Source organism: Prionailurus bengalensis, chromosome B1 (genome assembly GCF_016509475.1).
Source record: "Prionailurus bengalensis isolate Pbe53 chromosome B1, Fcat_Pben_1.1_paternal_pri, whole genome shotgun sequence".
Classification (NCBI taxonomy): Eukaryota; Metazoa; Chordata; class Mammalia; order Carnivora; family Felidae; genus Prionailurus; species Prionailurus bengalensis.
The window spans coordinates 27,184,097-27,210,566 of record NC_057344.1 but is presented as its reverse complement, the minus strand read 5'-3'; the positions used below and the strand labels follow the sequence as shown (position 1 = coordinate 27,210,566).

Below are 26,470 nucleotides of genomic sequence, written 5' to 3'. Positions count from 1 at the left end.
CGGGGCTTGAACTCACGAATCGCGAGATCATGACCTGAGCCGAGGCGCCCCGGAAGTGTGTGTTTTTAAAAAACATATTCAAGATCAGACTATTATTTCATCTTTGAAAAAAATTAAATCTATAACCATGTTTCTATACCACAAACAACGGCTGTTAAAATTTTCCTGGCAAGCAGAGTTACATAGAAAAGAAAATCCATCCTCTGTACATAAGTAATTCCAAATGGTTGCAGGATCATAAGAATGCTTTTCTAGAGCAACTGTTGAGAATCTCTTGGAAAAGTTGAAGAAACATTGTTTTGACATTTTTATTGTACTATTATCTGGGCTTGAACTAGCTTAGAAATTTATGAGTGTGGCCAAAAGCAACAGTTTCATTAATATAAGTGAAAATAAAAGAGCTTTCATATAATCAGAAGAAAAGTGACTAAAACTGGTTTAATGGATATAAAGCACGTACTAGGAAATCTTCCTGGTTTATGGATCGACTTTGTTTTTCCCTTTCATTGTTTGGATTTGAATGGTTTCACTTATAAGCTTAAAATGAATTGGTTAGCAAAGTTCAATAGTGCCACCCAAGATGTTAAAAGCACTGATTTACCTTCACAGTTTCCAAGTCTCCAGCTTTAGATGCCTCTAAGAGTCGATAGTCAACATCAGAAGTGCGTATAGGTGTACTTTCTGAATAAAAGAGAGGAGAGATTAGTGTTAGGTTTTAAGGAATCACAGAGTTAAGAAGGAAAATTACTTGGTGAATGGAAAGAGGGATTAAGGGGTCAGAAATTCCTGAGATATAATCTATGGATTTTCTAAACCGTTTTCAGATGAGAAAAAAGTGGCTTCTTATTTCAATTACATCCATCTCATCCTAAGCCACATTAAAAAAAAGTATTTATTCTGAGAGAAAGTGAGAGAGAGAGTGGGGGATGGGGGCTGGGCACAGAGAGAGTGAGAGAGAGAGTGGGGGAGGGGGGATGGGCACAGAGACAGAGAGAGAGAGAGAGAGAGAGAGAGAGAGAAAGAGAATCCCAAGCAGGCTCTATGTTGTCAGCATAGAGTGCAATGTGGGGCTTGAACTTACAAACTGTGATATCATGACCTGAGCCAAGATCAAGAGTTAGATGCTTAAGTGACTGAGCCACCCAGGCACCCCCATCCTAAGCTACATTTAAATAAATTCGAAGACACATAAATCCTTCTCTGTCCCTACTATTCTAGCTTTCAAATCTTCTGGCCAAAACTTGGCAAAAGGGAATAAAGAAACATAGAACACAGTATCAAGAACATCTTTATGATACTTTGGTCTTACAAAGTGCTTTCGCAAAGCTTTGCCATTGATTTTGTTGTGCAAACCTAGGGGAGCCACTCAACTTTGAGTATTCAGTGTTTAGCCTTTTTCTTTTTGGCCTCAACTTCCTCAATTTGAAACAGAAATACTACTCCCAAAATTAGTGATCTCAGAAAATATAATCAGTGTACTAAAATTCACATTAATTCACATTTATTGAATGGCTTCAGGGAAATGCAATAAAAAATGTACAATTGGGAGGTGTGACAGAAATGCCAAATGGAATATAATTAGATTAGGCCATTAGGTCCAGATGTATGAAGTTAACAGATGAAGGGTTTTGATTAATATAAACCAAAAATTCATTACACGTTGGCCCAAATAAAAAAATTTTTAAAGAAAACAATGTACAAATATGTCACTCAAAATGTTTGTGGACATTATGTTGGCCTTTCTACTGCACGTGTATACACACTCATGTAACACAAAAGGAGTGAGTGAAGTCCACGAGACCTGGATTTTAACAGTGATGACGGACAAATCACTTAATAGCTTAGTTTTGCACCTATAAAGTGAGTGTTGGATTCCCTTAAATCCTCTTTCAGATTTAAAATTACATTATCTTTTGATCAAAGATCCTTCCTTGAGTCCTCTGTCTACAGGGGAAGATCAAGTGATGCTACGAAAAGGTTTTAGATTTCAGAAGAAACAACTTCAGCTCTTTCTAAAGTGCTTCATTCAGGAAGAGTGGCTTTTACAGCATAGGTTTTGAGAACTCTTCCATAAAAGATAAACTGTGTTTATTTAGTCATGATATTACTTAGCAGATAAAATGCTAAGATTAAAGGGAGGAGAGGAAAATATTTCATTTAATGAAGTACATTTTTGAAACATCAATAAGTATTTTTCTTTAGACAAGAGCTTATTATTCATTAATTTGTGGAACTGTCGAGGAAAGAAATCAAGTCTTGCTCGTCTTCAAGGTCCTTTTCACAGAGAACATTCAGAAAGCATTTGCTGAACTGACTTCCACCATGCTATTTTATACTGGGGTCAGTGTGTCTGGCCCACCATCACTCTTTCTTTGGCTGCCTTTATCCTGTTCTTTGTTGTCTCATTTGCCTCCTTTCTCGGTGTGCACGACTTCGCTGCATGAATGGGTGAGGGAGTCGGTGTGGACATTATGTCTCTGTGACAGTAATTCTCACAGCTGGCAGAGCTCACGGAAACATCCTTTGGATGTATATAGGTAATATTTCGCAAAGTGAAATGACAGTTGTTTATGTATATAGAGTTAGAACTTTGGATATTTTCAGGCTCTAGCATTTGAGGGATACTGCTCGTATGGATAAGTGCTTTCATTCTATGAATTATTTGAAATTGGCACATTGGTCTTGATACAGACTACTTGCAAAGGGTTATAATTTTACAATCAAGCAAAAATTTTTATGCAAATATAAAAATCCCTCTGAGAACTATGGAGAAATTCTTACTCCTTGTTAAAGAGTAGAAAGTAGTTATTTAAAGATATTGATTAATTACTATAGAAATTATAGACCTTTGCATCCATTATAACTCCTGAACAGGCTTAGAACAGATTCATTTCTGGGAACAAAGTAGTAGCTGAAAGGATATCTATACACCCAGGAGCTTCGTACAAAGAGAAACAGAATTAAAAGAAGGATATAAAAATGAAGTTAAAAGGGAACATAGGTAAAATAAGAGTAGCTGATATGCAAAGTACTGTATCAGTAAATTCCTTTATGAGCACATTGGCTTTTTCAGAGTATGAAATTAAAGATTTCACTTAGAGTCAAAGGCTAAAGATAGGCTTCTAATTTTTTCTCCAATTCTATTCTGGCTCACCAGAATTTTAAAAAGAAAATAAAAGAGAAGAAAAGAAAAGAAAAAAAAAAAAAAGAAAAGAGAAGAAACCCAAACTGAAAGTTCCAAAGGTCAGAAGGCAGTTTGCTATTAAAAAACAAGCAAAACAGAACAAAAACAAGTCTCCGGTAGACTGGCTGTCACTGGACTGGCAATAGGTCTTACTGACTTATTTCAATGTGCAAATGTAAATGGGGATTTCCGTATTTAATTGAGCTCTTATAAATCTCCAAATCCTTACCTCTATAAATGATTACGTAAAAGTAATGGAATAATCATACTGGAATATACAGTCAGAATAATTCATTCTAGGGCGCCTGGGTGGCTCTGGTTAAGTGAGTGACGTCGGCTCAGGTCATGATCTCGTGGTCCATGAGTTCGAGCCCCACGTCAGGCTCTGTGCTGACAGCTCAGAGCCTGGAGCCTGCTTCGGATTCAGTGTCTCTCTCACTCTCTGCCCCTCCCCTGCTCACACTCTCTCTCTCTCAAAAAGAAAGAAACATTAAAAAAAAAGAATAATCCATGGCAAGGTCTAGCCTAAACATACTGTTTAAAAGAACTTATCTATGATGCTGGATATATTCTTTATCTATGGTAATATAGTAGCCACTAGTCATATGTGGCTAGGACAAATGATGAACAGATTTAAAATTTTTATTTAATTTTAGTTAATTTAAATTTAGCCACAAGTAGCTAGCAGCTACTACACTGGACACAGCAGAATATAGAGAAAGCAGGTCTGGAGAAAAAAGTCAAATCTTCTGAAATCATGTTTTAAAATTCTGGTTCATTGGGGCGCCTGGGTGGCTCAATCAGTTAAGTGTCCGACTTTGGCTCAGGTCACGATCTCAGGGTTCGTGAGTTCGAGCCCCATGTGGGGTTCTGTGCTAATAGCTCAGAGCCTGGAGCCTGCTTTGGATTCTGTGTCTCCCTCTCTCTGCCCCTCCCCTACTCGTGCTCTGTCTCTCTCGGTCTCTTTCTCTCTCTCTCTCTCTTTTTCAAAAATAAACATTTAATAAATAAATAAATAAATAAATAAATAAATAAATAAATAAAATTCTGGTTTATAAAAAGCTGCCGACATTAATTTTGACATAAATACTGCCAACAGTTTACAATTCAAACTTTATTTTATTTTTAAAGTATTTATTTATTTTTAAAGTATTTATTTTGAGAGAGAGTAAGCAAGTGCACAAGTGCAGGAGGAGCACAGACAGAGAGAGAGAGAATCCCAAGCAGGCCCCGCACTGTCAGTATGAAGCCTGATGTGGGGCTTCAACCTATGAACCGTGAGATCATGACCTGAGCCGAGACCAAGAGTTGGACACAACCGACTGAGCCACCCAGGCACCCCTAATTCAAACTTTATTAATGTAAACTATTGGCAATTACTGACTTGAGAGCTGGAAGTGCAGGTTTGTAAAAGTGGATCTTAAACCTGGTATCAACATTATTAAATGTATCTTCATAAAAATGTTACCCAGAACACAACTCCAATAACCTGGTATACATCCTATATGACTGATGCATTCTTTTAGGAGTCATTAGAGATATAAACTGGAATTGGATTAGTAAATTTAGGTACAAGCAAAAAGTCCAGCTAGTACATGGTCCACAGACTATAGATACTCAAGTTGCTCATAGAAATATTAATTTAAAAAATTGTATCCTCGGGGCACCTGGGTGGCTTGGTTGAGCATCCAATTCTTGGTTTCAGCTCAGGTCATGATCCCAGGGTCATGAGCTCAAGCCCTGCTCAGCATGGAGCCTACTTAAGATTCTCTCTTCCGCCCTCCCCCTCTCTGCCACTCTCTCCCACTCATGTGCGTGCTCAAATAATTAAAAATTTAAAAAAATTGTCTCCTCTTCCAAAAAACAATTCCCATTTCAAAACCTTTCTAAGGGCAAGATTTTATCATATAATTCTACCACTGTATTATTTTTCCATATCAATAAAGAATATTAAGAATTAAACCAAAAAGTTCTGGCATATCCTATGTTAAGCATTTAATTACCTATTTAATGTTTTATCTTCCAAACAAACTTCTAAGAAGAATTATCAGAATAATTGAATAAAATATTTCATTTGTGATTCAGTATTTAATTTTATCTTTTACCAGAAGTCATATACTCTAATTGCATTGATTTAGAAGACATTTAAGAAACATTAATGGATCAAATCTGCCTAATTTATTCAATCCTTTCTTCTCCATTTTGTCAATTATCTCCAAATTATGCGTAGTATTATTAAGAATTTTTAACATGATGGCTATCTGTTTGCCTGATTTATGGTTACAATTTAAAGAAACTAACTGAAAATTCAGCACTAAATGGTTCTTGGTAAAAAGCAGAAGAAAAACATTTAGAATGTTTGAACAAAAATTACACCTTTTGGAATTATATTAGAATTTACTGGGAAGGCAGAACTATTTCCTAGTCAAAGCATGATTACCTTCTTTAAGTAAATGTTCTATTGCTCTGTAGAAACAGGAAGTTAAATGAAGTCATGTTTTTCATAGTTTAAGCTTGAAATCCTATAACAGGAAATTTCATTCCTTTAAGATCTTATTAGTTTTGATAGTAAAGGTGTCCTAGATAGGGCTTACTTCAACTCAAGATCAACCATCTAAGACTGAAGTTGAACGATACTATCTCCCAATGAATTAGCCTGAGGAAAGTAAATCCTAACTACTAGCTCTTACAGTGCGGCACACTCTTAGGGGGTTGGTTAGCTCTGATTCAGCTCTAACACATATGAGCTCCACAAGTCTGGAAAGTTCCCTATTTTAGTAGACAGCTGTGATGCTCAACTGTGTTGTACTTTTGGGGGGGTCTTTCAGAAAACTGTGGGGTATATTTTTATCTTCTAGTGTAGTTTTGCCCAAGCTATTACTATTACAATAACCATAAATTATTTTATTGTAACTTACTGTCATTCTTTATATTATAGTTAGGGCATCTAATATGAGTTTTTAGAAGGTAGCTGTGAAGGTAGGTCACATTATTTACACATTTCATTTCTGTATAAGAAAAGGGGATGTTATAGAATATTCATTACGAAAAGGGGGCACTGTGCCTGATGGAGTAAAGAACTACTGGGTTACAGGCAGGAGAAAGAAACTGGGACTCTGGATTACTAGTCTGTAGCCTTCCTTCTCCATTTAACTCTTCCAGTTGGTTACGTCATTCTAGAGCAGATATAACCCATGGGAAAGAAGAGTCAATTACACCAAATTAATTCTGTTCACCATTTTTTAATAGCTAGACTGTGTTATTTCCTCTAATTTGGGGGCTTGGGAAACTAATCTACTTTCATATCTGTTTACCTTTGATTTCCCTCAACAAGTTAAAGAGCTAAAATATCTAATACTGTTCTAGGAAGGCACTAACATTCGGCAAGATTTTATAATTATATTTAAGCTAGAAAAAAAAACCAAGATAATCTCATAATGGCACAATGAAGGTAAGAATTACAAAAAAGCAGGTCAGGCTATTACATTTAACAGTCAATTAAAGATCATTACCATATGAGTGATTTCTAATTTTCTCTATTTGATAGATTTGAGAGCTACCATAATTCCATACTGTTTATATGAGCCTTAAGTCACCTCTGGTTGTCACACCCATGAGTCGGATTTTCAATTTAAAACTGAAAAAAACAGAGCATAGGTCTCCTTTTCATGATACCTACCTCACTCCACCAAAAAGCCTGAGAGGGAGGGTCTCAGGCTAAACTGGGAGCAAGGAGAGGTATGAGAGATACTCAGGCAAAGAAAGCCTTCCAAGGAGCTACTTAAAACAAGCGGTGCAAAGTTTGTCTGCTTAGATCGGTGGCCGTGAAACGGGAAGCGGGAAGCCGAGACCTCACCGTTCATCTGCTTTAACTCACCGCTCAGAATCTGCTGCACGGCTTCGTTCCCCATCTGCGCTGCCGTAAAGCCTTGTAAGGAGATGATGGAGGGATCAGAGCCGTAACTCAGCAGGAGGCGGCAGGTCTGCAGGTGGCCTGCTAGGGCAGCTCTATGCAAAGCAGTCTGACCAAGAGTGTCCAGTGCGTTCATCTGAAAGATCATTGGGTGGGCACACGGCATTGAGCATCTATTTGTTCCCTTTTACACCCTAGCAAATAAGTTTCTATGAGAAAAATAAATTGTCAGAGGTTTTTGAAAAATGCCACAGACTATTCACTATTAACCTTTGTTTTCTGCTTCTGAAAAAATATCCCCTTCTTAGTCTCACCACCTTCCAAATACAAATGACGACATACTCATCCTTTCCCTGAGTAACTGTCTTCCTGTCCATCTTCCACGCCTGGCCACTCCCCTCAACAACTAGGATGTGAGATCCCTGAGGGCGGGACCCTGACCTGCACTGCCTGCCACATCTCAGATGCACATTAAATACTTTTGGATGAATGGGTTTTACCAAACTTGCTCCTGTAATATAAAGACAGCAGGGTATGTAGGCAAAGACAAAGTAGCTAATTACAGTTCTCTTCTAATTTTAGTAAATAATTATAACAGAATGCTCTCATTGAATTACCAACACATTTAACACCCCCCCACCAGAAAGATTTAAAGGTTCAAATGTTCCATTTTTAAAACTTTGAAGAGTTATAAAGGAAGAATCATTTAGCTAGTCTTAAGACTGTTTAAGACAACATTAAGCTTTGGAATCACATTCATAATTTGATCAAACCTGTTTTCCAGGAGGTCCCCCCAAATATCCAGGATGCCCCAGTAAATACCCTCTATTCCAATCAGACCACAGTCCCTGTTCATTGTATATGCTGCTCCTTTCAGACAAGCCCTCTGTCTGCCTTTCTGGATTATGAAATCCAGTGCAAGTCTCATCTCTCTCAGGAAGTGTTTTTGTTGCTTAAAGGCTTGATGATTACTGACTTTCCAAATATCCATGTCAAGTTAGCACTATCTTACAAATTATAACACCTGGGTAGTTTTTGTTCACCAAGTTAAAGTTATGGCTATTGAGAATATGGATTGTATTATATAGGTTTTCTGGGTCCTCAGAAAGCTCCTCTTAAGGACATGTAGTGAATTCACAAATATATGCTAGTAGGTTATTTTAAGCATTTGTCCACACCCACCAAATAAATATAAGATTAAGGAAAGAAAATATTTAAGACAACTGATCTCTATGTCTCCAGTCTTTCATCATTATTAGTAAGGCGGTCACACTTGTCCAGGCAAGGGTTCATCTAAATTCTTAATGGTGTTTCACAAAATTTGCCATGAAATACTGACATATTTAATTAGATCTCATTTGCCAGCAGAAAAGCGACTGTTTATACAGGCAACATAAAAACACAGCCATTACCATGTATTGATGGAAAACATAAGCTACCAAACTAAATTTCTTGACTTTTTCTATGAACATTTCTGTTACTTCACCACAAGAGAAAAACTTAAAATTGGGAATATTCTAATCATTAATGATTTTCTGGAAATTGCATAAGAAACTCACTAGATTATTTAATCAGAGTGACAGAAATTCTCAATACAGCTTGTTAAACCACGGTAACATGGTTTGAGAATTACTACTCCAAAATTCAGATATTACCTAAAATTATTCTTCAGCTCAAACTGAGGGTCTCTTTAGTGCCTTCAAATAACCTTGAATTCTTCAGCATGTCATTTAAGACCATCTGTAATTTACTTTCACACTCCCTTCCTTTCTACTATATTTTTTCATCACAATGTGATAGGCCTGCTATGCTCCAGCTTTATGAGATCACCCTGGAACCCTATTTTATGAAGATGTTCATTTCTAAAGTCATTGCAAAAGGTAAAGTTTGCCTTTGGTCAATATTATCCTTGAAAATACCTTAGCAATGCAATGGCAGAGACAGACCTAGGGTTTCTCAGTAAATTCAACACTCGTTTCACCTTCAATGTGTGAACAGATCAACCGAACACCAAAGCACATACAGTATCTTTAAACAGTACAAACGCACTACGTGTGAGGAGAGGTTCTCGTAATGCATTTGCATGGTGAAACTGAGTGCAATACAGAAAACAGCAGATTCCCTTCTCTCTCTCACTCACCCTGGAGCATGCACTCATGGAGTGAAATCGGGCCCCAAATCACCACTCTCTAACGTTATTTACATTAACTTTTCTTGTTCCTCTCCCCCTCTCGGTTTTGGATGGCTGCTTCTGAATGCAGCTCCACGGACACGTATTCTCATTTCTCTACCCAGTAATTATTCTCTTCTCACGCTCCTTACCCTCGCATTTGGCTGTCAAAATTAGAACCAGGTAGTTTACCTCCAAAGAAGTCTTGTAAGGAAGGGATGCAACTAACATTTACTAAGCACTTGCTAATATCAGGCTCTGTGCTAGATGCTCTATTGAAATTGTAAGCGACTTAAAAGCAGAAATTATGACTTAATCTTAAATGTAACTCTTCCCTCTACCCTCCCCACTCCCAGAAATACAAAAGGTATAGGGCATTTCATGGAGCTTCACCAATATCTTGTGAATAAGTGAAAAAAATAATGTATAAGTCGTTTAGAGTTAATTTATAAAAGGAATTTTTTATGTTTAGCTGAAAAAAATTCCAACCATTTGATGAGGACTGATTGGTAACACTAGAAAGTTAAAACCATGCTGATATACTGAAGCTTTGTGTCCTCATCCCTGTTTATGTATAGAAGGCATCTGCTCCTTCCCAAGGTAGTATTATATTCTAATATTTCAGAAAACCAAACTTTCTTAAAGTACAAGACAGATCAGTGTAACATAAAATTCTTTGCTTTAGAAAATGTATTTTTTATAATGAGAGAATTTCCCCCTCAAACTCTAATTATCACAGCAACAAAAGAATATCTATGGAGTGCTTTATCAGACAACATAGCTGAAGCACTAGAAGTGATAGAAAAGTACCAGCGATATTTAACAGGAACACTCATTCCATGGAAACAAGTGGAATAATTTGGTGGAACTGTGTACAACCCATAGAATTAACAAGGATGGATGATAGGGAAAACATTAAACAAACATCTGACAAGAGTTTTCGTGAGGAAGGGTTATTCCTTACTAGAAGCAAATGTCAAATTTCTCAGATTCCCCGATCTCAGGACTCCAGGCTGGTCCTTCTATGGTCCAAAGATGACAATGGCAGCTCCGTGCAAACAACTCCATAAATCTCAGTGAAAGCCCAAAAGGATGTCTCATACATCTATTGTAAGAGAGAAGAAACCTTTTCCAGAGGACTTCTCCTTATGGCTGGAAGCAGAAACGCTTCCTGAAGCCATGCCTATACCAGTCACTAGCAAGGAGAGTAAGATCACCAGAACTGGTCAGACTCAGCCTTCTGTGGAGCTCCCAAAACTGAACAAAGTAGAGCCCCACAGAAGAAGGTTGCTGAGGCAAGCTATGGCCCGTGGGTCAATTCCGACCAGGTGACTATTCTGTACTGCTTGCAAGCCAAGAACGATTTTTAGATTTTCAAACGATTACATTTAAAATGGCTAGAGAAGTATCCATAAAGCCTAAAGTATTTACCATCTGGACTTTTAAGAATGCATTTGCTGATCCCTGTTCTGAAGCAAAGAAGGGGGAAAGTGATTATTGGATGGGAAATCAGCTGTCTGTTGGAGTCATTACTGACCTTTAAATTGATTCAAAATTGAAAACAAAAAGTCCCTAACTTCCTTATATTTAACTTTATCAACACCCTTAATGTTCTACCTTTGTTTACTCTTTTATCCACCAGTCACGGGATACAATCAGGGCTCTCTACAAGGTGGTCACTCCAATTTTCTTCCCTCCACACGTGTAGTTCAAGACACAGAAGTCCAAAAGGTATGTGCCTTCCAAGGTTGGTGATAACTTTGTTTTTAGAGGGCAGCAGGAACTATTTTATAGGACTACATCTGTAGTGTGTCCCCGAGTTTTTAAATGGGTCATCTGGCAGGATTTGCATTGCTGCTCTAATTCAGTTTCACAGTAGAAAAGTGATATTTTGGAGCTAGTGTATATTTCACTGTGGTCCCAGAGAGTTACAGGGAGCGTTAATTGTTTAAAGGTTCCCATAAGTTTGGATTTATGACTCTGCTACCATTCTGTAAGTTACACAAATGGCAAATGATAGTAATTCACTCTACTGATGGAGAAATATAAGAGATTAAATGACTTGGGCATGTTATCCACAAAATCTATAAATGGAAGCACTGGCTAAAAGGGCCCATCAATGTACAGAACATAGCCCATGACCTGAAAGTCATGCGTTTGTGTGTGTGTGTGTGTGTGTGTGTGTGTCCTCTTGGCTTTGACAATTTTGACTCACACATTGACAATTCTTCACTCAGTCAAAAAACAGGCTTAACAACATTTAAAATATTCTTTATATGTAATAATCAAACTCCTAAAAAAAAACACCCCAAAATACAGTCTTGTATTATACATATAATTAAGTACTTAAATGGTCATTCAAGCTGAGATAACTAAATAAATGAGATTGCCACTCACAGGATTCTTCTAAGAACTTTCAAATTAAAAAAAAAAAATATATATGTATATATATGCATATACATATATATATTGCTCTCTGTAAGTTTTATGTTTTTAACCTAAATGATATATTTGACAGACTTTATATATATACCACCATTAACTTATTATTCATATTTTAAAGAGATACAACCTGTGTGTGTGTGTGTGTGTGTGTGTGTGTGTGTGTATACATATAATTTGAAACCACCAACATACATATTTCTGGAAGAATTCAGGGAGTGTTGCATCAGTTTTTGTGACCAAGTCTTCTTTAGAGCCAGTCCTATTTTCATCACAATCTCCACCATGAGGATATGATATAAGATGCCATCAAAGATGCTTATCATTCAGCACCAAGGAGATTATTTTCACTGAAGTACAGACACTGACTCAAATAAGAAAAATGCTACATATAATGTGTGGTAATGTGTGGTTAGGACTTGGCTTGAGAAAAAAACGTATCTGGCAGTTTTAGAGACAAAATATATTCCCCCCTTTTCCCTTGTATCTAGAGAGAGAAACCTGAGGTATGCATTTTTTTTTCTATTTCTGAGTAGTAATTAATGATTTTCCTATAGAGGGTAATTAGATACATGATACAAAATCACAATGGCATCTGGCCTGAAATATATGTCTTATGTCTTATGTCCTGTAGGACATAAGACTATGATTCAGGGTCACCTGGGTGGCTCAGTTGGTTAAGTGTCTGACTCTCGGTTTTGGCTCAGGTCATGATCTCACGATTTTGTGAGTTCAACACCCGTGTTGGGCTCTGTGCTGACAGTGGAGCCTGCTTGGGATACTCTCTCTCTCTCTGCTCCTCCCCTGCTCACACTATCTCTGTCTCTCTCAAAATAAATGAAAATAAAACTTAAAAAAAATCATTAAAAAAAGAGTATGCTTCAAATATGCCAAAACAATCCTGGAAACCCCAAACCAACTTTAAGGAAATAGCTGTGGGGGACCTCTCAATATTCGAATCCGTGTGAATAGCCTAGTCTCAAAGTGCTAACCTCAAGACTGAGTTAATCTCTCGCCTAAACTTAAAGCTATTATTGTCCACATCACTTATTTGGTAATTAATCACGAACTGTTTTGTGATGTTGCTGTAATTAAGCATTTATTGTTAACTCACATTATAATTCTACTTTAGCTGCTGAACGTGGGTATATCTCAATCTAAACTGGGTTTCAAGTAACCTGAGCACTGAAAACAGTCTCTGTATTCCTTTAGCTAGAATGACAATGTACTTTCTCCCCAATCAGGACACTCTGAAAGTGAAAGTGAAGAGTTAAAACAAAGGCATTAATACATCTGCAAGAAAGGAGCAAAAGATAGGGATTTGAAATAGGTCTATGTCCTCCTGGTAGACAGACTATAACCTAGGGAACAGGTGGCAGGCATATTATAACATAGTCTACATTTCTGTAATTGGTCTTATAGGAGAAAGTAGCCTTCTAGGAAGTATCTACCTTCCTGAAGCAGGATTCTGTGCAGGCCACCTACCTGTTCAAAACTTCCCAATGGCTCTCCCAGTATTATGAGAACAAAATCAAAACTCTCCCATCGAAACTACCAAGACCCTGCTCCAACGTATATTTTCAAGATTTTCATTATTCTCCTTTTCAGTACCCCTGGGCTCACTAATTATAACTCCTGACTAACTGCTTTCCTGCTTGAGTCATTACTTGAAATATTATTCGTATTTTGCCAATTTCTATATATCTAATCCCTAGACATTCCTAGCTGAAATCCTACTTTCTTCATGAAATTTCTCCAATCTCTCCCCCAGCCTGTTACCACCAATGGAGTAACCGTTCTCTGAATAGCAATGTACCCATACTTCTCTTATATATCACTTTCCAATGTGTATGATAGATATTGGCGCTGACTATAGTAGATAAGACTATTACTGGATTTTAAGTCCCTTCAGAGAAGACTCTTGACCAAATCCAAACTTCATATATACCCCACAGTAACAAGTGCAATGCCTGGTACAAGCTGGATGTTCAAAAATGGTTGGTAAGTAAATGGTTCACAAGAACAATAAATTAATAAATTCTGATGATAAAGAATACTGTTTTCATCATACTAGTGTGTATACTACATGAACATCAGACTCTTAAGATATTCTCTAACCAAAAAATACATATTCTTCTTTCCCTAGAAATTTGAAGGAAAAAAGAAGTTAAATGCCAGTGTTGACAGAATTGTAAAATATTGAAAATAATTAACTTACTTTATCTGTAGTAAGAGTATAATTTAATTTGATTTTAAAGTTTTACAGATATTTACAGAGCACTGTTATAAGGAGGATGGACATAATTAAAGCCTCTCCTGTGAGGAATGAAATAGACAAAATGACCATAATTTAATTCTTAACTCAAATTCTGATACAGCAATCAATATTTTACTTTAAAGGGTTTTTAATCCTTTAACATTTACTAGCTGAACTCGAGTGTATTATTATTTGCAAACCTTCAAAATTCATGTGGAATTTTAAAAGAAACAAAAGAGATATATTATAATGGTATGTGTTTGCTTTGGTTTATTAAAAGGGCACTCACGTTCTCACATGCCCTGTGTGAGAAACGACCCCCTGAGCAGAGCTGATTGGACGAGTGGGAGCCAATCCGATGGCCGTGTGGAACAAACTGCGATCTCATTCAGATTCTCCCTTTCTCCTCCCTGACACTCAGGAGAGACCGTAGCTGCAGGTGTTATATTTTTAAGACAAAGACTCATAAAACAGGGGCTACCAAGTCCATATTTAAGCCATAGAGAAGTAAAACAGAAAAATGTAGTCTGTTAAAAGAATGAAGCAGATGAACTAAGACAAACACAGAAAAGAAACCCAAGCGACCAGAGAGAGAGAGAGACAGACACACACACACACACACACACACACACACACACACACACAGAGAATGCAGTCGAGGTACTCAATAGTTTCCACATTCCTTGTTCTAGTCTTTTGTAAATCTCAACTACAATTCCTGTAGATTATTTCTATGGGATAACAATATGGGTAATCTCAGAAAAGTAATAAGCATACATTTATAAAAGTATAAAACAGATTTCCATTTGTGCTTACTCTAGATTCAATTGATCTGTTACTGGTAACTAAAATGTTTCTGAGACACTGGGCCTTTTGCTCTTTGTGCTGATATGCTCAAACGGCAGATAACTGAACGATTAGAGATACTTTACATCTATAGCTTTGAAAGCATTTTAACATCTTTGGGCTAACAGAAACTGCTTATCAACCCACCTCTTGAAGAGCATTAATCAGATCCTTATAATGAGATAACACATTTCCCCAAAGTGAGCAAAGACTCTTCATCACTTCTCAATGTGAGAAATAAGCCCACTTAATGCCAATTACTATTGACACAATTTCTTCTTACATACAATATAAATAAATCTGTCAAATTAAGACAAATGAACAATCAAATTTCTCCGTGTTCCACACATTTAACAGATGCTCAAGCAATGACAGAATAGCAAGTGCTTTTCTATATGAAAAAAAAGCACTTTTGAATTAAACCTTTCATTTTTAGGTATTAATAATACCATATGCAGTTGGGACTAAATAATGATAGCAGACACCGCAGTAGCAATAGAATGTCAGGGTAGGCTAACAACAATAAAGAAAAAACTGCCACATGAAGGATAAAATCTTCATGTCTCTCCCATTTAGGCTTTATAGCAATCTCGCAAAGCAGGGGATTGGTAGAGATACTTGACTTTTTTTAGAAATAGAAATTTACTCCACTATAAAAGTTGATTTTTCAAATGAGTTGGCTAATACCCCCATTTTCTTATAACTCTCCTTTCTTTATAAGCCATCTGTTTCCTATCCTTTTTCTGACTACTGCCTGCTTGCCCCTCCAGATTCCTACCTATCCTCCACCCTGCTCGATGTCCTGCTTGATGTCCTGGGAAACTTACTTAATATGGATCATATCAATGGGTTCTTTTGGTCTTTAAGTTGTTACACTTGGACAATGGGAGGGAATGGCAAGAGACTGGTGGGGAGCAGGGGTGTGAGGGGTAGGGGTCAGATATACCCCTTATCAAAGGCTGCAGGTGGTGTCAGGAGACCTTCTCCAAATAGCTACCTTCTTCTGCTTCTTTGCCCCTTTGGGCCCAGGGACAATAATGTCTCCCCATTTGCTGCTATCTCTTGCTCATATCCCTAAACCATGCCCACCTTTGTATATAATTCTTTTATTAAACTTTCCTCAAATTACCCACTTTGAGTATGCCGCTTATTGCCAAGACTCTGAATATAATTCTCTGCCCCTGTATCTTTGGAACACCTCCTTCAAAAGCTGCCAAAGCCTTTATATAAAAGTTGTCAAGTTAAATGGCATTGCCTACCTTGATTTCTCTTTGTAGCACCTGTTACTTCTTCATACTCCTACTGTACTCAGTAGACACTGTGATGGATCTTTCAGTTTTCTCTTCCCATTGCTGCCCTTCAAACATGGTAATTTGCAAAGGTCCTTTCCTAAATTCTCAACGCATCTCTCTATACTTTCTCTACTTTGGAATGCATGATCACTATGTTCATGGCTTTCCAAAAGATCTTTCTAACCCTACCTAGACTGTCTTTCACACTCTAGTGCAATTATTTCCAACTGCTAGTGATACTAAATGTCCCTCCCTATCTCATATCAACTCTAAGTACAAAATTATCAAGGCATAGGAAACCAGTATTTCTCTCTAGCTTCCTCACTTCCCTTAACTGTACCATCCTTTTCTAAGTCTGTTCTAATGCCCGATTCATTTCCACGTATACAAATATTTCTTCATAAGTTACTTTCATCTTTCTCTTCCTTCATTACTCATGCCATTAAATTGGATTTAGGATTAGCTTCAAGTTTGGTAACTGCATAAACTTCAAATTGGTACTTTCCACAGTATCTAGCATACAGTCTTAATCATTTTGCATCTCAGTATTTCTTGCGTTAATGGATCAAAACAAATTATAAAGGAACCGATATATAAATCTTACATAAAAATTTAGGTGATTAAGGGAAATATGTAATATATGTCTGAAAAGACAAATATGGAAAAATACAGTGCTCACATTTACAAGTAATTAAAGTATGACTTGTATATCAGGTATTATACCACACACTTATATATACATAAGCTCATTTAATTTTTACACACATACACACACAGGTATCAATACACACATAATCACTTATGGTGAATTAGGATTCCAAAAAATTAATTCCAAGTTCACAGGACTAGAAAGTGGAGGACTGTACAGTGAAAAGTATGCTTGTCTGTTACATTCCCAGTATGTTTAGTTTAACATGCATAGTGAACCTGAGCTTTATCATCAAGCTTTGAGCAAAAGAATGTTTTGGCTTATGTAAAGATTACTAAGTTCTATCTGTCAAAGTAAGACAGATTAGTTCATGGTATTAGATCTCCGTATCCAATTCTCTGCCTTTTCTGACATATTAGCCTTAGCCTGGGAACTTGACATGAGGAGGGAAGGAGGCAGGATGGTGGAAACAGTGTAAGGGTTGAATCCTAATCCAAGGGTGGTGCTGCTTGATCAGAAGGTGGTTTTAGAATCAAATGGAAACCATTAGTTGTCCAAAAATCAAATTGAAACTGTGAGTTCTCCAGAAAGAACACTAAGCAAGCAAACAATGGGGCCCAAAGTAGCTAAGTGAGTTTTTATCGACACATTAGTCACCAAATAAGCCAACCCTGAGGGACATCAGCCTGAGTTGGAACCAGGGAATAACTGAGTGCGGAGGATGGCAACTACTATTTATTGGTTCAGAACTCTGATTCAGTAGGATTTATTTTCCATTTAAAGGGCCTAATAGCAGGAGTTCTGGATTTGGATGAACTATAGTGGAAGGACTAAGGAGGGTAAACTAGTCTAAAAGTCCTTCTGCATCACCGACAGAGTGTTTAAAACTGCGCACACCCCACTGATGAATTGAGACGTTATCGATGAGGATATCCCGTGAAGACAAGGAGCAGAGTAAGGTTGAGAACCACAGAGCTAGAGCAGTGCTGACTGGGAGAGCTTAGAAACGCGTGCTGTTTTTCACTGAAACGCCATGAAATAAAATGACTCATGGGAGAAAATAAATAGATATTTTTCAAAAAGGAAGGGCATTGTTCACGGGTTTTCAAGAACATTATAAATGCCATAAACTGTTTTTAAAAATGGGTCAGTGGTAAACAAAAATGCTCTTAAGTATAGCAGAGAGTCCACTTAGCTTAGTATTTTCTGCTTGACGGAGCAACAAGACATTATTTATATAACAATGCAGGAGTTGTACCCTCAGAATAGGTAATAAATTGGTAGAGTGCTGTTCCCTCTCATTCTAGGTCATCCTGACTTTTTTAAGATAAAAATACCAATTGTCCTTTTAAAGCAAGGATATCTAAATTTTTGGACTGGGAACCTTATGAATAAAAAACTGTTTTGAGAAACCTCTCAATATACATATGTGTTCATCTGTAACCTTAAGAAACAGTGCTATACTAATATATGACAGAAACATATAAAACCTATACAAAAAGAAATTACAAAGGATGGGAAAGAGATGACACGATTAAAAATGAAAACATTTTAATTACTAATGTACAAAATACCTTCGGGCTCAATTAAAAAAACCTTAAAAAATCTTATGAAAATTGCGATGTAGATTTGAGGATCTGATTCTAAGTTCATTTTCAATAGCTGGTCCCATGGACCATATTAGCTCAAAAGACGGGAGAGAAACAAGTTAGAGCCACTGGAAAAAGTGCGCTCACTGTTAGCAATACCTACTAAATCACAATGCTTATTTTTTAAACATTTTTGGAAGTTCATTTATTTTGAGAGACAGAGAGAGTGAGCAAGGGAGGGGCGCAGACAGAGAGAGAGAGAGAGGGAGAGAGAGAATCTCAAGCAGGCTCTGCACTGCCGGTACGAAGCCTGATGTGGGCCTTGAACTCACGAACTGTGACATCTTGACCTAAGCCAAAAACCAAGAATTGGATACTTAACCGACTGAGCCACCCAAGTGCCCCCACGATGCTCATTTTTAATTTAATTTACTTAATCATGCTAAGGTTTTAATTGAAACTCTGCTAGTAAAATTCCATCCTTCTTGATGTTTTCTAATAGGTTCAAAAACCACCTAAACACAAATTAAGAAAGACTTTAAAACAGGTTGGAAAATTGTTTTCAAGTTTTTAAATTACATGTAGATATAACAGTTGGGTGATACATTTACATCATTTTTTGGCAACAAAATTACAAAACAGTGGACATTTTCCAAAAATCTATTCTCAAAATGTCCCCTTCATTTTTTAAAGTTTCTTTAAAAATGCAGTCACTTTCCCATTTACTCTAAAATATGTAATATTTGCCTTTAAGGGCCTGACTGAGTATGTTTCTTTCTTAAACAAAGTATCTACATCCAAGTGAAAAATATCTACATGCAAGTAGTCATTTGTCATCATAGATGACAACAAATTTTGAACCCTCTTACTTTCATTAAAAAAAAAAAGCACGAGCATCTTTTCATGTGATGGTTTCACTCTTATGTGGATCCTGAGAAACTAACAGAAACCCATGGGGGAGGGAAAGGAAAAAAAAAAAAAAGAGGTTAGAGTGGAAGAGAGCCAAAGCATAAGAGACTCTTAAAAACTGAGAACAAACTGAGGGTTGATGGGGGGTGGGAGGGAGGGGAGGGTGGGTGATGAGTACTGAGGAGGGCACCTTTTGGGATGAGCACTGGGTGTTGTATGGAAACCAATTTGACAATAAACTTCATATATTGAAAAAAATAAATAAATAAAATGAAAAAAAATAAAATAAAATAAAAAATAAAAATAAAAAAATAAAATAAACACTAAATTTTGTTCACAATTTTATATTTTGTAGTATAACTCATTACATTTGTTTTGGAATTCAGTAGTTTGACTCACATTTATGTGTGCTTCATTATTTTAAGAGGCAATTCTTGAAACATTTTTATGGAAATCAAGTTTTATATACTAAATGATATTAAAACAATTATATATTAGGAGAAAACAAAACAAAACAAAAAGCACGAGAACTAAGATCAATATTCTTGAAAATACTAATTCATGAAATAGCCAGACAACCTCTTTATGCCATCAAATTGTCATTCCCTCGGATTACCAACAATGTTATTTATGAAGGATCTACCGTTTAGGATAGTATCCATGAATCTACTTGTGTGGACATGTAGATATGTCACAACATGCTGGAAGTGAACAGATGAGTAAGTCTGTCAGTGACAACCCCTCCCTACTGAGCCTCCCATTCTCCTCAGAGGAACCACCTTGAACCGACTCAGACAGGCTGACACACAGACACATAGAGGGAGCCAGCATCAATCTTTGAATTAAATGTTAGTAGATCTCAACTTCTTTATTCATAAATAAGAAATTAGGATTAAAAAAAATTAAAATTCTAATATTTTTCCTATTCTCAATGGCTCATCTTGTATATTCCATAAAGTGTCTACTTTGGAGACTTCTGCTTTAAAAATATATGTGCTTTTGAGGATTTAAAAATATGCATATTCAAGTTAACTCTGAAAAGCAACCAGTTTGCTTCCTTCCTCCCTCAAGCAATTCATAGTTTCAGACAATGTCAACAGAAATGGTTACCCCCAAATTTCTTATTTTTTCAGTCACTTGAGAAAATTATTATCATTACCAGTTTGAAGGAATAAAAATATTCTTTAGAGTAAGTAGCAATATTTTGACTATCATTTACATAAATTATTCTCTGATAAACCATCAATGATGTTGACTATCAAAATATATCAATTCCAGTATTAATGTAAAACAACGCAAAGTTAAATGTGTTTCAAATGATAAGATCAGAGCTACATTTTATTGCTTTACGGAAGAATGACATTAAAGGAAATAAGACACAGCTCATTATTTTTATTAGTAACAGCACTTAAATTAGCTTGACAAGGGAACAGATGACTTCAAATACACGGTAAGAGTCCTTTACCAAATTAATGTCTCCCGGAAAATCAGAGAGAATAGTAATAGTCTTAAAAGCAGCTAGCTACTCAACTCCAAATCTGGGATTTTATTTCTGATGTGTGTCTTACCTTTGCTCCATGCTTATGTAGAACTTCCATGACATCGTTGTGAGCTCTTTCTGCTGCAACATGCAAGGGAGTCATGAAACTGCGGAAAGGAGAGAAGGAAAATGTAATGTCCTAACTTTTGTTGCATTTCCCCTTTAAGAGCTGAACACCTCCTTCTCCGATTGCACTTACTCTTTATTTTTTTCATTAACATTTGCTCCTTTTCTAAGTAATAGTTCTGTCACTTGTTTTCGTTTGGGATGCAGGGAGGCCACAGCACAGTGCTGTAAAGTAAACAAAACTAAGTTAATAAACTTCTATTTAAAAGGAGAATTCTGAATTAAGTAGCATCTGCTGACTCTTTAGAACACTGTTATGTCAAAAAATGTTTACATATTTTATGTTATGGAGATGATCAAATTCTCCCTAAACACCGTGGAAGTGCAAGACACGGGCCTTTAAAACAAGATAAAATTATCTTAGTTAAGCATTAAGAAAGACTGTTTCTCTTCCTTTGGCCGATGCTTGTTTGAAGGTAACAGAATACTGCCTCTCCAAAGGTACAAACATCTATACCTCAGTTGTTCAATCCTTCATTGGGTTGTCAGCTACATAAATAAATAGTTCTCAAAATCTTCCCCAGAGCCACTCCTGGCACTATATAAGCCTATACGCCCAGGGATAGGCAAGAGGTAATAGACTTAGTGGAGCTTAGTGGGAGAAGTATTCTCAGAGGCTTAATGTTTTATCCTGTATTTATATGATTTTTGTATTCAACTTTGTTTTATATTAATGTTTTATATTCAAATTTTATGACTAGGGGCACCTGGGTGGCTCAGTGTGTTAAGTGTCTGACTCTTGATTTCGGCTCGGGTCCCGATCTCATGGTTTGTGAGATCAAGCCCCGTGTTGGGCTCTGTGCTGACAACGGCGAGCCCGCTTTGGGATTCTCTCTCCCTGTCCTCAACTTTCTCTCTCTCTCAAAAGAAACATTAAAAAAATAAAATTTTAAGAGTTAAAACCTACTTACTAATCAATAAAATGAACACTCCCAAAAAGCAGGTCAGGATTATTCTGTTGCTTTGGGTATCTCCCGGAATAACGTTGTATAACGTCAGTATATCTGAACACCAGTTTGAGAGGCACGTACTTAAGTGTACATACAGCTGGCCCATTTCAGTTTGATGACTCTTTTAGTGTCGTTTTCGTCAGGTATTGACTACAGGTTGACTTTTTTGCGCCGGATTTATGCGGGAATTTTAACTGAAGCGTATTTAGAGGTCTGTGATATAGGCATCACACATGCTTCAATTCTGAACTCAGGAATAATTTTACCGGCCCTATACCTGAAATTTAATGTGACCAATGATAAGAAAAATCAGCTAATCTTTCTGAAAGTACGTTAGAAGAAAACACATGAACTGTTTAAAAAACAATGTGTACAGTCTGGAACAAAAAATTCATAATCTTCGTATTTTTCTATAATGAATGTAGTAATTCTTTGGAAAATTAAGAATAATTCTTTGGATAACTGCTCCAAAGGATAACGCAAGTATCTCTAAAAATACTTTTAATATTCCACAGAAGACAAACAGTCTTTACTTAGCAACCATAAGAAAAAGATTCTATAGAGAAAATCACATCTTGTATTTTATGAAAGAATTGGCCACAAAAGTAGACTTGTTAGAATACAGTTGGGTAAGGACAAAGGTAAAAATAATTCCCAAATCAAGGGTGAGCAAACATCTATTCTCTCATGCATGAAAGCAATCATCTCCTGAACCAAATTAAAAATCAATGCAACCAACATTAAAATGGAAATTTCTGGTATTTCTGATAGGAAAGTTACTTAAGGGTTCTGAAATGAAAATCGTACATTGTGCTTCTATTACAGACCTAAGGAAGGGATTAACAATGAAATCTTACCAGGGCAGTTTCATGAGACTGTGGTTGTTTGAAATTAATGATTTCCAAAGCAAGTGTTTTTTTAACTTTGGCTAGGTCTGCTTCTCTGGCTGCTTGCAGTAGAGAATGACCTTTAAATTCATCTGTCAATGAAATAAAGGTTGACATAAAAGATTTAATATCTGTAAAAATCATTAGCATGATTACAAATAAGAAAAATACTAATTTTACATATTACTCTATTTTATCAATAGCAGTAACATGATGCTAGGATGATAAAGGCACAGAGGATGTGCAGTTAATGAAGAATTTTGAAAAATGTATGCTCTGAAATAACACGATTTTATACTCAGAGTCCACAGAGATGCACACATACAAACACATTTACCCCCGCTAAGTTTTAAAACAAGCAACCAAAAACATCTACCAAATGGAAGACGGTTCTAAACATATATACACTGGAATACTTTATAGCTCTTAATAAAAAAGGAGGTCTGCACACACTATCATGAAAATATACATAATTAAATGAAAAATCAAGTAGCAAAAGAGGTATGACAGGTTGACCCAGGTTTTTTGTATTGTTACTACTGCCATTGCCACCACAACCAAATATAAGAAATGGTACAAAAAAGGCACTTAGAGAAATATTTGCCAAAATATTAATAGTTGTAGCACTGAAAAGGGAAGAACTGAATTATAGGGGAAGTGCCAAGAGTCTGATAATTTTTTGAAGAACAAATAGTATTTTATTATTTGTATAAGAGATTTATATAAGCAAGTAAGAGATTTCTTCAAAATTGATTTCTTAATTAACTGCATAAATAAAAATCCAATATTCTAATTAAAAACTTAGAGTCATATTTTCTATTTTATAGTTTTGGTTTGTATTTTGATATGACAAAAAGCTGGAAATTCTTCTAAAAAGATGCAAATGATGTGTAAGCTAATATATTACATAGCAATCCCCGGCCAGCCCACATAGCCTTTGCACCTGCCTGCTACTAAATTCCTTTCTTTTCCTCTCTCCTCTCCTGAGTTCCCCATCTCACTCCCCTCTGTCCCTCAAAAGACAGAGAAAGACACACATGGAAACATATGTGCCTTAATAACTCCTATTACTGTGATGAATCACAAAATTCTACTACTGAAACTAAGATTTTACTATATGTTAACTAACTGGAATTTAAATAAAAACTTAAAAAAGAAAAAAGAGAACTACTATCATCGCTCAAGGCCTCAGTTTAGATACTCTGGTTAGGCCTACCTGATGTTCTCCATTATTGGCCTAGGATTCCTTCTTATGAAGCCCCCTGCACTTGCATTAGCCTTACGTCACAGGACAGATCACATGATCTTATTTGCTACGGTAGTCCTATCACTTAGCACACTGCTTGTATATGGTATATTACGTATTCAATTTGTTGCATGAATGGTGAATATTTATAAAATAAGTCATGGCAGGTGCAGGGGAGAAACCATTTTTATGAAACTTCTTGTTTAGTGGTACCTTATCACTGCTAAATTCCTCAAAGTATAGGACTTTGAAACTTCAGAAACGCAAAGTTAAGGTCAAGTGAAGTAAAAGTAAACCAGTGTTTTCAAAACACAAAATTATAGATTTTCATGTTAATGATAAAATTAGGGATAAATTAAGCGGAAGAATTACAAACTGCCATATGTAAGGAGCAGGATCCTGCCGACTGCAAAGGAAGGTGATGTGTTGAGAACGGATTTCTAACAGAAAGTATGGTTTTGCTTTGGCCATCAGTCTGGGGAAAGTTAAATGGAATTCAAATCATACTGGCTGTTTCTCTAATGACAAATGCTCTATGACTATCAAAATGATATAAGCAATTCTACTTTTTCAATTACTCTTTTGAGTTCAGGATAGGTGACTCAGAAAAAAAAAACAAGGGTAAATTTACGAAAAACATAAGTAATAGGACTAGAATACTAAGGAAATTACAAAATTAGGATGTATGCAACGATGCAATTAGACATAATATTTTCTCAAATAACAAGAAATAAAATATTCCTTATCTTTGCTCTTTAGGAAAAAGTAAAGATGTCTGCCCAAATTGGCTTTCAAATTTAAAATATAGTATACTCAAGATTAAAAAAAACAGAGAATGGAAAAATCTATCAACAATACAATGATCCCTCCAAATGCAAAGGTTACATAAAGTTTTGTTTTTAAAACCTCAAGGAAGTACTTAAGTAGCAAAAAGAAGGCAATAAAATTGCAAATTATACTCAAACTTACCTTGAAAACTTAATACTTATAAGATGCCATAAAAGTTTCTTTTTTGTTTGTTTGTTTGTTTTCAGTTTATTTCAGAGAGAGAGAGAGAGTGGCGGGCAGAGAGAAAGAATCCCAAGTTGGCTCTACACAGCCAGTACAGAGCCTGATGCAGGGCTTGAACTCACAAACCATGAGATCATGACCTGAGCTAAAATCAGGAGTCGGACACTTAACCAACTAAGTCACCCAGGCGCCCTAAGTTCCTCTTCAAAATCATTTTGAAACAAGAATGAAAGCTACGTTCAGTATTTTCAGCTTTAATATATGCAGAATCCAAACTACCTTGCTCATTTCACTTCATGGAAACAGTAAAAAAAAGAGAGAAAAGCAGAAAAAAAAGTGTGAAATGAAAATGCCTATAACCATGCGTAGGATCAAAATCTTGTTTGTTTCTTATATAATTAAAAAAAAATTTTTAATGTTTATTTTTGAGAGAGAAAAAAGAGAGAGAGAGAGAGAGAAAGTATGGGGGAGGAGCAGAGACACAGGGGGACAGAAAATCTGAAGCAGGCTCTGTGCTAACAGCAGAGAGCCCCAAGCGGGGCATCAACTCAGGAACTGAGAGATCATGACCTGAGCCAAAGTCAGATGCTTAACCAACTGAGCCACCCTGGTGCCCCTTGTATACTTTTCTTAAGAACTCTGTTAGGGGTGCCTGGTGGCTCGGTCGGTTAAGCATCTGACTTCGGCTCAGGTCATGATCTCATGGTTCGTGGGTTCGAGCCCCACTTCGGGCTCCGTGCTGTCAACTCAGAGCCTGAAGCCTGCTTCATATTCCGTGTCTCCTTCCCTCTATGCCCCTTCCCTGCTTGCACTCTCCCTCTCTCCCTCTCTCCCTCTCAAAAAAACCCAAACATTAAAAAAAAAAAAAAAAAAAAAAAGAAGAAGAAGAACTCTGTTAATTGTGAATGTCTAGAGTAAGGCAGCGGGCACGATGATGAAAATCCCAGAGAAGTTCCAACTTTGTTAAATCCTTTTCTTCCGATAATTCCTTGGCGGAATCTTATTTAATAAAGTAAAAGAAATACTTGAGCAGGTTGAAAAGTACTCTAATCAGGGAACTTCTTTTACAAAACTATATAAATTTCTGTTAAGTCATAATGTGTACACTGGAATCAGATAGTGAAAGACACTATAAAAACTCATAATACAATGGGAAAAATGCTTGAAAGGAAAAATAAGTCAAAGGTGACATGGAGGATAAAGCTGAGCCCAGGGTATAAACTAAAAGAAGGAAATTAAAAAACAACAACAACAAAAGATTAAAAAAAAGTTCTGAGCTCAATTCAATTCAATAAACTTGCTGTGCACAGTGTTCACAATGAACTGTGCTGGGGTGAGGGGGGCAGATAGAGAGATCCAGACACAAATACCATCAACGCATTTTTACTGGGTAACGAGGCACTGTGCGGGTGCTAAGGAGACAAGAATGAAATGAAAAGTCTTTCGAGAACTTAAATTT

The 26,470-nt window shown here is 36.5% G+C and overlaps 1 protein-coding gene across 2 annotated transcripts in view; it reads right to left on the bottom strand.

Moving 5' to 3' along the window:
* Positions 1-26,470, bottom strand: part of TNKS (tankyrase) — a 215,720-nt gene that overhangs the window by 50,303 nt on the left and 138,947 nt on the right. For both annotated transcript variants that reach the window (XM_043560611.1, XM_043560620.1), the window contains exons 9-13: positions 22,725-22,846; positions 20,991-21,082; positions 20,820-20,898; positions 7,062-7,233; positions 602-681 (exon numbers count right to left, since the gene is read on the bottom strand). In XM_043560611.1, the coding sequence (XP_043416546.1) occupies positions 602-681; positions 7,062-7,233; positions 20,820-20,898; positions 20,991-21,082; positions 22,725-22,846 (545 nt within the window). The remainder of the gene's footprint in view (positions 1-601; positions 682-7,061; positions 7,234-20,819; positions 20,899-20,990; positions 21,083-22,724; positions 22,847-26,470) is intronic.